Genomic DNA, 15,312 nt, shown 5'->3' with positions numbered 1-15,312 from the left:
CCACTTCAAATTTTATACTTTCTTCAACGCTTAACAAAAATTTTCTTCACAACTTTCTCTTTAAACACCCACAGCCCTTATGTGTAACCCTGTAATATCACACATTTTTAGAATTAAAAAAGGTTAGAGCTGCAAGACATTATTGAAATCATGTAGTTCAACTCTTCCCTTTACTAATGCAGAAACTACAATTCAATTAGAAAAGGTGACTTCTTCAGGGAAAAAAAAACACCTAGGATTAGAACCAAATATTTAACTCTTAGAGTTCAGTATTCCAATTAATATGGGATCTACTGCTATTACTGGATCACCCATCTGCTGATCAATTGCTTAGCAATTATTCATGATTCCATTCTTAAAGGTATGTCTTGCCTGCCCACCGTGATTGTTGTCATTTTCTCCAGGGCAGACACTGTGGCACACAATTCCTTTATATCTCCATGGGACCTAGCGCTGCAGAGTGAGTGCTGAAGAAGTACGGCAGAAATGGAAATCAAACAACGCTAGTGATGATACAAATCTGTCTGACAAATATTCCGTCTTAACAATGTGGCTACGACATCCAATTGGATGGTAATGACCATCAGCTTTCTCTTATATTCTATGTGGCTGTCCTAGCCAATCATGAAACCTCAGGTACAGTTCCAGTGAAGATCCTGGAAACAGAGCCAGGTTAGGGAAACAAGGGCTGGAACTGGGTCTGCAGACTGCATCTCTACAGTCAGTCTATTGCAAACCACAGAGGCTTAAGGAAGGATCTGACTCAAAGGCCAGGTTAAGTACTAGCTTTCAAAGTTGCAAGTGGCTTTTTTCACACATACACACAAACACAAACACACAACTTTTAAATTCTGAATGATGTATATATGAGGAAGAGGAACACTTTAACAACTGTACCAACCAAATAACGTGCAGTAGGTTAACAAACAACTGGGGGATGAAATTCCATTGCAAGCCAGAAGACAGGGAAAGGTGAGACCCGTGGAGTGATCAACATTCAAAGACAGGGAGAACAAGGACAGGACCCCCAAAGGGAATCATGCCAGCCCCTCTGTCAGGGCCGCTGTACATTGGGCCATGAGCCACACAAACCCAGAAGCATCTGCCAAATGTCTCAGACAGCTGTGCAAGCACTCTCTGCCATTTGCTCAGCTGTTGTGAAGTGAGAGAGACACGTATTCCCAGAGTCCCACCAAGTAGATTTCTTCTTCAATTCAGAACAATGTGATTCAAATGTAAATTTTTTTATCAGTTCTGATTTTGTCACTCTGAATATAAATTTACTCGATGACTACATATACTGCTTATTTTGCAACTAGCAGAGGTAGCTAGAATACATGATGCCATATTAAAAAATGGGTAATGCTGAAGAAATAAAAATAAATCATTCTTTTCACCTAAGAGCCAAGTTACTGCTTAGAAAAGTAGATACCTATTCACCTGGCAGTTCAAAATGTCTTGAACGTAATTTGTCAAAATTCCATCACTTTCCTTCCTTTCTGGGATATGAGCATCACAATTTCAAAGAAAATTATTTAATGGTGAAATCTCAGTTTATAGCAAAGCCAACTCACCTTATATATATCAGCACAGTTATTATGTTGTGGAAACGAATTCAATGGACTTGTTAAAAATGTGACCTGCTCCTTCCCACCAAAGGAGGGAAAAAGAAAAAAAGGAAAAGAAAACCCTCAAAAGAGAAAAAAAGGCTTTACTGACTGATCTTTGCTCCCTTTCACATTTGTTATAAAGACTCAGTGTGTGGGAGTTAATTATATTAATCTTGGGTAACAAGCTATCAATTTTGTGCTTCAAAGTTATTAACCACCTTTCTATATACAGTTCGCAGGCGAATGAATGGACTTAATCTCTGTATTAAAACACAAAACAAATGAAATAATCCCATGTTTCATGACTTTTCAAAGTTGATTATCTCCTTGCAATGCTTTACCAGAGGCCAGAAACACAACCACCACTTTAGAAAAGAGCCTCTAGCAGTTGATAGAGACGCCTGTGAAAGTGGACTTGACCACACTTTTATAACCATTCCTCTTCAGACCAGACAGAAAATGTCACCAAGGAAAAGCATTTTTTTCCAATGATTCAATCATATTGAGTTAGTAAAATCTCTTCTTCCAATGACTGCACAACTCCTGAGAGAGCTAGCATTTGCAATTTAAACAATTCAGTGGAGGAAATAAAATATTTAAGATGGTAACACTTACTGTCAAGAGAAATTTGTAGATTTCTATATTTTTTTTTTGGTCATGTCTAATTCTTCAGGGCAAAACACAACATTATTTAATTCTAAAGCTACAATTTTACATAGATGATGATCTTTATCTCTCAATTACCACAGGACATTTTACTTGTAAAAAGCATTACACATGTAAAATAACTCCAGTAAATGAAAGAGTTATTACCATCAATCATGATGCTTATCTGCATTTTAGGGTCTCTGTGCTCTAACAAGAGCAAACAGTAGTTTAGTATACCAATATTCTCATGGGGAATTTACAATGATTTATTTCTCTGATTTATTAAAGCCTAGTCATAGCTCAAAGTTCTCTGAATAACCATAAAATTAGGAAACCAGTGCCATAAAATTAAGAAATAATAGCAAAATCTTCATACAGGAAGCAATCCAAAAAGATAGTACCTATTAGAAATTACTTACATTATACAAATACTATTTCAAACGAAAACTTTAACTAAGCTATATATAACTATGCTTTCATGAAAGTTTTTTTGTTCTATTGCTATAGAATATACCTTATTTTTTTGTATAATCATGTTTTTCTTTTAAATTCATCCTGAGATAAGGTGTAAGTGAAACTATTTCTTTCTATATGATTCTTTTTTGAAGTTTTCTGATTTCAAATATAGTAAATTAACGAGTTTAGCATAAAAAAATCAGTAATTTGACAAGGTTATATAATCACTGTTCAATAGCTATCAGATAGTAAACAACTGAGTGGAATCTAATGTTTAGGAAGTTATTCTCAGAATAATTAAGTGGTATTATTATTATTATTATTACTATACCTGATGTTTAAATAAATTAAAAGCCTAAATATTTGAAGATAAATTTTAGCATAAAAATATATATAATGCAAACTACAGCCCATTAAAATTCTCTCTCCTGCTATTTTTTTCAATGACACAATATATGAAAAAGTTTATTACATTTTGAAGAAAATACTTGTGGAAAAGCTATTTAAAATAATGGAATGAAAACAAAAGCTCAAATAGAAAAAAGGAAAAGGAAATATGTTTATAAAAACTGTACATTTATGCAAAGGGCCATAAAATATGAATAAAGATAGATAATTTATTGTTGGATGGGAAAGCTCAATTTTATATATTTTGTACCTAATATAAATTATAAGCTCAATACAATTTCAATGAAATCAGCAAGAGATTTTCTCAAGAATAGGGAGAAGGAAGAATTCCATGAGTTTAAATGAAGGGTGAGATGGCTAAGAATCGTCAATAAACGACAAAAATAAAACCTTACTGAATCAAGGATTTTCAATTCTAATAATTATTTTTAACTAGTAAGATAACTGTGCAAAGGATGTTTCCAGCAGCACTTTAAGATAGCTAAAAACTGTAAACAAGCTATTAATATGGGGCTGCTTAAGCAAATAATGTCTCATCCATACAATGAAACACTCCCCTGTCATTAAGAATGATAACAAGTTTCTGGATTTATTGTTCAATGAAAGGTGTTAATTAAATGTTAAGTGAAAAAAAGCAAGTTACAAAATAGTATATAAGATATTCAATTTTTTTAACATGCGTAGAAATGGAGGATATACATCAAAATACTGAATGTGGTTTTCTCTGGATAGTAGGATAAAGGGTGATTTTTCAGGTGTTTTTTACTTTTGTGGCATTGTAGGAATTTTCCCTTATAAAGATGCACTACTTTTACAATCATAAGACATTATTTTAACATTATGGGTGGGAATTTATGGATAACAAATAATAATTAAGTAAAAGTGAAAGGAAGTGGACACAGACAGCTTCTGGGAGAAGAACCCAACAGGACAACACTCTGAAGAAGGCTTCTGTAATGTTAGGGACTCTGCCATCTGTGCATCTGCTGTGAGTGTGCAGAGACGCCTGGGGTGGAGGAATCCCGTGGGCTTTGATTTCCTAGTTTCCACTCTCCTCTTATTATTATTTTACTGATGATGGAGTCTTAATTCATATCTCTACACTCTACTGCGGTCCTTATGCTTAATATGAAAACTATATTTCAATGCTGCACTTACATATCTAAAATGAATGATAATCCAATAAGTACATCTCTTGACACAGGCCATACTAAAATCTGCATCAGTGATTTTATACGGTAGTTTTATTAAAGAAGGAAAAAGCATGAGAACGTGGTTAACTGCTACAATGTATACAGTTTGAATCCTTTTAACAACCTTAATTTGTCTTGCTTTGATTCCATATTTTAAATAACAGGCTAACAGGAATATTAGCTAATGTGGAAGTTCTACTGAAAAAAATATTCAGTATAAAAATGATTTTATATAAATAATAACATCTTGTATTTATGAGGTATTAACTATGTGCCAGGCATAGTTCTAAAAGCACTCAGTAAATGTAGAAATGTGTATATAGGGTAGAAAGTCAATTATTCCACAAAACAGCCTATGAGGCAGGCGCTGTCCTTATTCCTCCTTTCACCCATAGGAAATCAAGGCTCACGGAGCTAAGGCCCTGCCCAAGCTGAACCCAGACTGTCTGGCTCCAGAATACATTTTATTAATTTTTTGCAGATTTAAAAAAAAATTTACAAGTTTTAAATGTCAGAACAGTTTTATAGAAAAAGTTGTGAAAAATAGTACAGAGAGTTTCTATATACTCCTCACCAGTTTCCCCTATTGTCAAAAATCTTACATTATACGGTGCATGTGTCACAACGAAGGAACACACATTGGTATGCTGATATTAACTAAACTGCACATTTCATTTGGATTTCACTAGTTGTTCCCTAACGTTCTTTTCCTGTTCCAGGATTCTATCCATGATAGCACATTACATTGAGTTGTCCAGTCTCCCTAGCCTCCTCTGGGCTGTGACAGTTTTTCAGACTTCCCTTGTTTTCAATGACCTTGACAGTTTTAAGGGGTACTATTGAGGTACTGTGTAGAATGTCCCCCAGTTTGGGTTTGTGCGATGTTTTTCATGATTATACTGGGATTATGGTTTCCGGAGGAAGATCACAGAGGCAAAGTGCCGTTCTCAATACCTTGTACCAAGGGTCCGCGCTACCAATGTGGCTTATCTTTGATGACGCTGGTCTTAAAGACCTGACTGAGGTACCGCTTGCCCAATTTCTCCATTTTAAACTTATTATCCTCCCCTCCCGCCCCTCTTTCTATGCTCTACTTTATGGGAAAAAAGTTACCAATCAAAACCCACATTTAAGGTGGGTGGGAAGGAGAGCGAGTTAAGCTCCCCCTACTTGAAGGAGGGGGAGTATCTATATAAATTATTTGGATTTTCCTGTGAAAGCCCTCATTTTTAACCCACTATTCTATATTGCTACTGACACCCTATCCTTTCTTACCTTTTTGGCATATTACTCATGTGCAGTAATTTTAAAACACAATTCTTAACTAATTTCCTGCTTTATCAAAGGTCCAAATATATGTTAGAATTAAATGTGACAACCAATAAATTTGTTTAAAATTATTTTCCACCACAACTGTAGACTATGTCACTAAGGGATGAATTAGAAACCAATTTTTCTTACAGGCATTCTGTAAAGAACTTACCAGAAATATTCGTTCAAGTTGATCCTGAATGTCTTTCATTCCTGGAAAAGCAGCAACTCCTTGGATCATTTCAACAAAGATGCAGCCAACTCCCCTACAGAGAGATGAAAGAAGTGTACAAAAACTTCAATATATTCTGCTTAGAAAACTAAATCTGGAATTAGAACATCTACTCCTACAGAGGAGAAACAATGAATACATTACATTCTTAATGAGTACCAAGGGCTGTGCCACATCTACTTCGATTCTGTAACTTTCCTTTCTCCTTTCGTCTACTGCCCTGAAAGGACTCTAAATAGATGCAACTATACTGGGCTCAAAAAACAGTGGAAACTAATAAAATATAAACCTCGGTGGCTCCTCTTACCTACAGGATACAGTCATGAAACTCCTTAGCCTGATACAGAAAGCCTCCACAGTTGTGTTCTAATATCATTTCCCAACTCGATTTCACAAACTCATAATATACTGTCCTTTCTAGCTGTCCAGGGGTTCTCAAACCTCCTTTTACATCAAAATCATCTGGGGAACTTTTAAAAACTGCAAATGATCTGAACACAAACTCCAGAGATTCTGTTTCAATCAGTCAAGGTTGGAGCCCAGGCATTGACTTGGGCTGCTCAGGTGATTCAGGGCAGCTACACTGAGGAGTACTGAGCCAGACTGATCTGCCCAGAGGCCAAGCATAAATCTGTAGAACTAGGCTCAAATTGCTCCACTACCTAGAACTGCCTCCTTCTTCATCTATTTGCTCTTGACATGTAAATCAAACCCAACCTCTCTAATCATTTTTTTTTTTTTTTTTGAGCAAGCTTAGCCCTGAGCTAACTACTGCCAATCGTCCTCTTTTTGCTGAGGAGAACTGGCCCTGAGCTAACATCCATGCCCATCTTCCTCTACTTTTTTTTTTTAATATGTGGGATGCCTACCACAGCATAGCTTGCCAAGCAGTGCCATGTCCGCACCTGGGATCCCAACCAGTAAACCCTGGGCTGTCAAATCAGAACGTCCTAACCGCTGTGCCACCGGGCCGGCACTCTCTAATCTAATTTAAATTCCACTAAGGCTTCCATGAACATTCCAGCAGACAGGATAGCTCCCTTTATGAGTTTATTTGGTAAGTTCTTATTCACTATACCAGCCATCTGCTATGGTCAACTTCCTCTCCTAGCTTAGCCTGCCATGCTCACAGTTCCTATCTAGTAAGGTGGTCCAGCATATCAGGAGACCTTCCCTCCCACACAACAGCAGCCTACGTCTAACCCAAGAGGAACAGCCAATCCACAGTACAGGCAGAGAGTCAATCAGATACTTCTGTTGGGACTTTGGAGAACAAGTCACTTGGGAGCGGGAGGGAAAGAAACTAACATATATCGATGGAATAAGTCACATTAGTGGCAGAGAACTAGCAAGAATGTCCATCTTCCTGTGGATGAAGTCCCCTGAATTGACCCAGTTCCCATCTTCCTAAGGCCTGGATGTTCAGACAATCCAGTGTTTTTGCTAGATCTCTCTACCTTCTAGCAATTCTCCAGGATTTTTTTTCAAATGGCTCTACCTTGAATGGGTTTATGTTTCCCAAAAGTATCCTAATAAAATTATGAACATATTGGGACACTTCTTCAATTGTTGCACCCATATTCAATTTAGGGTGAGCAAACCCTTGTGTCTTCAACTTATTTCAGATCCTCTAGAGGTTAAGGACAGGGACTACTTCTCTGTAGCTGCCCTGGTGTTATCATGGTTGTACATAAAACAATATGTTGTATATAAAACAATATGTATATAAAATGATAATTAAAAAAGTAAAATATTTGCAGAAATCTCTTCTCTATTACACCACATAATTTCTATCCAAATTAAACATGAATAGAATATAGAGTCAAAATGACTAAAAACAAACAAATGCTACTTTATATCATAAAAAATAGTTTCATTAAGTAGTAAAGAATTAATTTCAAAATCAGATGGGTTTTAACACAAGTTATCATTTAAGATTTGAGAGACAACGTAAGTATCCAGAATTATTTTATTAGCATATGAAAATATAATGATATTCTTATAAATTTAGGGCTTCAGATGGCTGATGAGGTCTGGAATTTCAACTTGGTGGTTTTCCAAATTTTTATGCCAATAATCCTTCTCTAAGACTACTAACCTACATTTCTATTGTTTTCTATTTGTTTATGTAAAAATATCCTGGATCTTAAATAGCTCCCTGTACTTTTCCTTTTTTTACATTCAGAATATACTCCCTATTCATGACCTTTTGGTCCTAATCTTTCCCACCAGAAGCTGAAATTCTGAGTGTGAAGACCCTCAGCAGAAGCCACAGCCGCCCCCACTGTGTACCCAACTAAGGTAGCTGGTGAGGTAACCTTTACTCTGTCAGAAATACGTATAGAAATTCTTTTACCACTACTCGTGCTTGGTCTATATCATCTCTATAACATGATATTTACAACAACTAAAAGACAAAACTATGATGCAATTCTCCTCAGTTGGAATGTGATGATAGAGCATTTCTACAGGCTCTTACCTGCTTAGCTGGCTAAGGGACTGGGACTCTCATTTCTAATGGATGTTTCCTATGACATCATTTTTCAAAGATGCTTGAGAGTATACTAATGAAGCTAAGAGAATTATATTAAAGGATTTATAAAAAGAGATAGAAAGCACAATAAAATAAAATAGTGAAACTATAAAACCTATCAACACATTAACATAGCAGAATACTTTAATTACTGGAGTTGCCTTATTGCCAAACAGCAATAAAAGCCCTTCAATTTAATATGAAATGATTGTCGCCTCTTTTCCTTTTTTTTTCCCCTTGCTATCTTCCATTAGCTCTGTGCTCCCTCTCTCTTGATGGATTAAGTTGACTGCCCTGAATGGTTTACCGAGAAAAAATTCATCCACTTAAGTTCTATACTTATGATATATAATCTTATTTCAGGAAATATCTCCTTTAATTTGTTGCTTCTTTTGACAACTTGAATAATGATGCAATTATCACCCACTTATTCTAAATTCTTCAAGAATAAGAACTGGTCACAAAAGCTTACAATTAAAGCTGCCACCGGGTGCAGTATTTTCAAACTCTTATTGTAGGATTAGTTACCTGGCAAGGCAATATATACAATACTCACGCAGGCTCACACATCTTTCAACTCTTTTAAACTCAAAATTTCAAAATTTAATTTATGCCACGAATGCATAATTTTTTTTATCACAACTCAAAACAACATTTTAAGCAGAATTGATAATTCCTTGTAATTATGGGCAGAGATGGACAACTTTTTAGGTCAGAAGGTCATACAATTTAGGAGTTCTTATTTCAAAAAAGAATACAAAATTATGAATTAAAAATTGGGTACAAAAGTAAATTTAGAATGAGAAAATAAGTCAAAACAAATCATAAATTTTAAAAAGAATACGACAAATAATATAAAATTCAAAAAAACAAAGTAACATATCTATTAACTGTCTGACACACCTCTCTAATACTTTTCTTTCTTCAATTTTGGCTGCATAACCTTCAGTGACCTCTTCTTTGAAAAATCATATAATATCATTCTCTATGAAGAGAATACAGATATAACAGTCTTTCCTCTAGCATGATGATGCCTTTTTTTCTGATAGTACAGAAAAGTTTTTTTTTTCTTTCAGCTTTGCTTCTCATTATTGGTATAGTCATGTAAAGTGTTAGGACTGTTGTCAATTTTAGGAAAACTTCTATCAAGTTTCTTTTAAGTATGTCCGTATATTATAAACACAGTAATTCTAAAACATTCTACAGAATTCCCATGATAAGATACTAAAAGAGTATGAGAGGACATGCTCAGCTCAATGTGGAGAGCGAGGAGAAACTTAACTCCTAAAGTCTTAAAGGACTAGAAAAGGTAGATTATGGGGTGATGGCACTAGCATGAGAATGGGGCATTCAGGTAGAAAAAATAGAAAAAACAGGATCCACTCAGTGAGGAATCTAGAGAAAGTCAAATGTTGTTACGGCTCAGTGTGGAAAATGCAAGGAAAAGTTAAAAAGAGAGCAGAAGGCCATGTTCTATGCTAAGAAGTTTGTGTTTTATTCCCAGGCTAGAAGGTCTTCCTTTTTTTCTGTATCCCAGTACTCATGGTGGAGGAAGCTCACTAGCTGGATATATGGGTGGAGAACCCAGACCACAGGCAGACTAGGAGATAAAATAGTTTTGAGGACAGAAGCAACTACAAGCATTAGTTGTAAATGCCACCTTGTTCTTTCCCACTCATGGCAGCAAATGAATAAGACTAACAATAGTATAAGCTCCGTCTCTACCCCGGGAGGGCAGGGAGGCAACACACAATAATGCATAGGGGTCTACAAACTACAGACTGTGGGCCAAATCCTGCCCAGTGCCTGTTTTTATAATGGCCTGTGAGCTCAGAATGGTTTCTACATATTTAAATGGCTGAAAAAAAATCAAAAGAAGACTATTTGGTGATATATGAACATTATATGAAATTCAAATTTGTGTTCATAAATAAGGTTTTATTGGAACACAGCCACACTGATTCATTTATGTGTTGTCTATGCTGTTTTCTTGTCATCATGGTAGAGTTTAATAGTTGCTACAGAGACCATATGCCCTGAAAAGCCTAAAATATTTACTATCCAGTCCTCTACAGAAAAAGTTTGCCAAACCTTAATCTATGTTATGCTCCACTTGCATAAAAACGTATTTGTAAATAGAAGAAATCATTGTCATCAGTTACAGAGTAAAAATTAAAAGAAATGACATATCATGATTATTTGTGAATAATTACTAATAGAAATGGGCTCACAAATATGATCTTGTTTTTCACTATTTTCCTCAGCAGTTTTTCTGTGATAGACATGCTTTAAAAGATTCCAAGCATTTTGCCAAAAATTGCTAAATTATTAAAACTTGATCAAAGATGGATATTTTAATCTTTAAAGTACTTTTTAAAAGATTTTATTTTTTCCTTTTTCTCCCCAAAGCCCCCCGGTACATAGTTGTGTATTCTTCGTTGTGGGTTCTTCTAGTTGTGGCATGTGGGATGCTGCCTCAGCATGGTTTGATGAGCAGTACCATGTCCGCACCCAGGATTCGAACTAACGAAACACTGGGCTGCCTGCAGCGGAGCGCGCGAACTTAACCACTCAGCCACGGGGCCAGCCCCTAATCTTTAAAGTATTTTTAAAAGAAATAAGTTGGGACAAAATATGTACGGTGATTTTTAATGACAGTGCTTCTACAAGCAATTCTGTAAGGATTTCTTCTCAACATACAGGATTTGGCGAGTTGATTTGAACAAAGGTTGAGGTGAAAGGAGAGTTTACTTTCATGAACTTCTTTTTAGAAGTTTTTGTTTTGTGTTTAGAACATGGGGGAGCAAAATTTCACTGCCTGGAAGTACTTTTATTTTTAGAAACATTAGGAAATTTTACCTGATAAACGAAATTTTATAAATATAAAGTTGCTGTGTTCTGAAATGATTTCAAGTTATTTTCTTTCCATCTGCCCTCCCTCTATCCACAACCATGTCAGTGTCTCTGTGTTAATAAAAGGAAAGGAATCAGATTTTTAAAATTATATCTTGAGGCAGAGCAAAATGGTGGGGTGAGCTGACCCGGGATTCTCTCCCCTCCAAAATACAACAAAGGATTGGAAAAACTGAATTTCAGAGAATAAATCTAATGCCAACACGTTAGAGACCTACAATACCAAGAAGGTGGAGATCACAAACCTTGCTGACGGCCTCGGAGGTGCTGGAATGGGTAGGAGAGAATGTCGCTACCCCCCTAGAGTCTGTGATCCCTGCTGCGTGGGTCCGGGAGGAGCGGGGGAGGGGCAGCGCGACGGGGGATCATCCAGGACTCCTGCCGCTGGTTCAGTGGAGACCCGCTGACGGGGGAAAGCTTCTGTGCATGGGGACCCCATAAACCCAGGGCCTCGGAAGACCAGAGAACAAAACTGAGCTGAATCCAGATTGGCACGCGAGATTAGCAGCCCCTCCTTCCTGGCAAAGTTCACTGGGTGCCGCCATCTTGCCCGAAGGCGGAGAGCTCAGAACACACGGCTCTCAACCCCTATCTCGTGGCGACAGGCTGTAACTGCAACCGAATTCTACCACCATGTGAAAAAACCGCTGCTCTACCATCCAGCAATTTATAAAAGCCCCAGACCAGAAGGAAAACAATAAAAACATAGAATTAAGTCCTGAGGACTTGGAATTAGGTCAACTAAGTGATAATGAGTTCAGAGCAGCTATAAGCAAAAAATTCAATGAGGTAGAGAGAAAGATAGAGAAACAAGCCAATGAGTTCTGGAGTTACTTCACAAAACAGATTGAAATCATAAAGAAGAATCAAACAGAATTACTAGAGATGAAAAACACAATGGACCAGATAAAACAGAATACAGATTCCCTGAATGCCCGTGTAGACACCATAAGAGCAAATTAACATAATTGAAGATAGACAGGCTGAATGGCTCCAGAGAGAGGAAGAAAGAGAACTAAGAATTAAAAAAAAAATGAGGAAAATCTCCGAGAGATAGTGGATTCAATAAGGAGTAAGAACTTAAGGATCACAGGAATTCCCGAGAACGTGGAAAAGGAAAATGGAGCAGAAAGTGTGCTTAACAAAATTATTGAAGAGAACTTCCCAAATCTAGGGATTGAGGGAGAAATATGTGTAGAGGAAGCTTTCAGATCTCCTAGATTTGTCAATGTAAAAAGACCTACTGCAAAGCACATAGTAGTACAATTGGCAATAAGGAAAGATAAAGAAAGAATACTCAGGGAAGTAAGAAAAAAGAAGAGAATAACCTATAAAGGAGCCCCTATCAGACTTTCAGTGGATTTCTCTACAGAAACCTTACAAGCTAGGAGAGAAAGGAGTGACATATTCAAAGCTTTAAAAGATAAAAATCTTCAGCCAAGAATACTCTATCCAGCAAGAATTTCCTTCAGATATGAGAGAGAAATTAAATCTTTTCCAGACAAACAAAAGTTAAGGGAATTTGTAACTAAAAGCCCTCCACTACAAGAAATCCTCAAGAAGGAAAAAGGGACAAAGGGGTCACAATCCACAGACTAGGGAGACCGATGGATAGAACCAGAACAGGACAGCAAACATTCAACTATAGCATTAGGGTAAAGGTAAGGAAACTACCAAAGCAATGATGATCTTATCGCTCTAACTACAAATTCATAACACGAGTTGGAATAAGAAATGAAAATAATTATTTAGGAGGGGAAGAGTAAAGGGTCTAAATCAGTATTGGCCAAGTAAATAAGAGACCACCCGAGAAGAGACTATATTATACACGAGATTCTAAATACAAACTTCAGGGTAGACACTAAAATAAAATACAGAACAGAGTCACAAATCATAAATAAGGAAAAATCTAAGAAACCCAGCATTAGAAATTGCAGTATGGGGGCCCCGTGGCCGAGTGGTTAGGTTCGCGCGCTCCGCTGCAGGCGGCCCAGTGTTTCGTTAGTTCGAATCCTGGGCACGGACATGGCACTGCTCATCAGACCACGCTGAGGCAGCGTCCCACATGCCACAACTAGAAGAACCCACAACGAAGAATACACAACTATGTACCGGGGGGCTTTGGGGAGAAAAAGGAAAAAATAAAATCTTTAAAAAAAAAAAAAAAGAAATTGCAGTATTAAATGGGTAGGCTAAAGCAGACAGGAAAAGAATTGCAGGAAAAGAAGATAATGAGCGACAGATTGACAGCATTAAGTCCACATGCATCAATAATCACTCTCAATGTAAACGGATTGAACTCTCCAATAAAAAGACACAGAGTGGCAAAATGGATTAAAGAACAAGATCCAACAATTTGTTGCCTCCAAGAAACACACCTCAGCCCCAAGGACAAACACAGGCTCAGGGTGAAGGGGTGGAGGACAATACTTCAAGCTAATAGCATGAAAAAAAGGGTAGGTGTTGCAATTCATATATCAGACAAAGTGGATTTCAAAATAAGACAGGTAAAGAGAGACACACAGGGACAGTATATAAGGATCAAAGGGACATTTCATCAAGAAGAAATAACACTTATAAATATCTATGCACCCAACACAGGCACACCAAGATTCATAAAGCAACTACTAACAGACCTAAAGAAAGATGTTAAAAACAACACAATAATGGTAGGGGACCTCAACACCCCACTCACATCAATTGACAGATCATCCAGACAGAAAATCAACAAGGAAATAGTGGAGCTAAATGAAAAACTAAAACAATTGGACTTACTAGACATATATAGATCACTTCACCCTAAAAGAGCTGAATACACATTCTTCTCAAGTGCACATGGAACATTCTCTAGGATAGACCATATGTTGGGAAACAAGGCAAGCCTCTACAAATTTAAAAAAATTGAAATAACAACAAGCATCTTCTCCGATCATAGTGCTATAAGGCCAGAAATTAATTACAAGAAAAAAGCTGAGAAAGGCACAAAGATGTGGAGACTAAACAACACACTACTGAACAAGAAATGGATCAGTGAAGAAATTAAAGAAGAAATCAAAAAATACCTGGAAACAAATGAAAATGATAGCATGCCATACCAACTCATATGGGATACAGCAAAAGCTGTATTAAGAGGAAAATTCATCACAATACAGGCACATCTTAACAAACAACAAAAATCCCAAATAAGCAATCTTAAACTACACCTAACTGAACCAGAGAAAAAAGAACAAATAAAGCCCAAAGTCAGCATAAAGAGAAATAATAAAAACCAGAGCAGAAATAAATACTATTGAAACGAAAAAGGCAGTAGAAAGGATCAATGAAATAAAGAGCTGGTTTTTTGAGAAGATAAAATTGCCAAACCCCTAGCCAGACTTACAAAGAAGAAAAGGGAGAAAGCTCAAATAAACAAAATCAGAAATGAAAGAGGAGAAATAACAACAGACTCTGCAGAAATACAACGGATTATAAGAGAATACTACAAAAAACTATATGCCAACAGAATGGATAACCTAGAGGAAATGGATAAATTCTTGGACTCCTACAATCTCCCAAAGCTCACTCAAGAAGAGGCAGACAATTTGAACAGACCAATCACATGGAAAGAGATTGAAACAGCAATCAAAAACATCGCAAAGAATAAAACCCCAGGACCAGATGGCTTTCCTGGGGAATTCTACCAAACTTTCAGAGAGGATTTAATACCTATCCTTTTGAAGCTATTCCAAAAAATCAGGGAAGATGGAACATTTCCTAACACATTTTATGAGGCCAACATCATGCTGATACCAAAACCTGACAAGGACACAACGAAAAAAGAGAACTACAGGCCAATATCACTGATGAACATAGATGCAAAAATTCTAAAAAAATTTTGGCAACCAGAATTCAGCAATTCATCAAAAGGATCATACATCATGATCAGGTGAGATTCATACCAGGGACACAGGGATGGTTCAACATCCGCAAATCAATCAACGTGATACACCACATCAACAAACTGAGGAA

The 15,312-nt window shown here is 36.7% G+C and overlaps 1 protein-coding gene across 6 annotated transcripts in view; it reads right to left on the bottom strand.

The window, feature by feature from the left end:
* The window catches only part of CDK14 (cyclin dependent kinase 14), a 549,155-nt gene that overhangs the window by 190,222 nt on the left and 343,621 nt on the right, over positions 1-15,312 (bottom strand). For all 6 annotated transcript variants that reach the window (XM_070617449.1, XM_070617451.1, XM_070617450.1 and 3 more), the window contains one exon: positions 5,799-5,892. In XM_070617449.1, coding sequence (XP_070473550.1) covers positions 5,799-5,892 — 94 coding nt within the window. The remainder of the gene's footprint in view (positions 1-5,798; positions 5,893-15,312) is intronic.

The sequence above is a fragment of the Equus przewalskii genome, chromosome 4 (assembly GCF_037783145.1).
Source record: "Equus przewalskii isolate Varuska chromosome 4, EquPr2, whole genome shotgun sequence".
NCBI lineage: Eukaryota > Metazoa > Chordata > Mammalia > Perissodactyla > Equidae > Equus > Equus przewalskii.
Note: the sequence above shows the minus strand (reverse complement) of the source record. Positions and strands in the feature narration are given on the sequence as shown.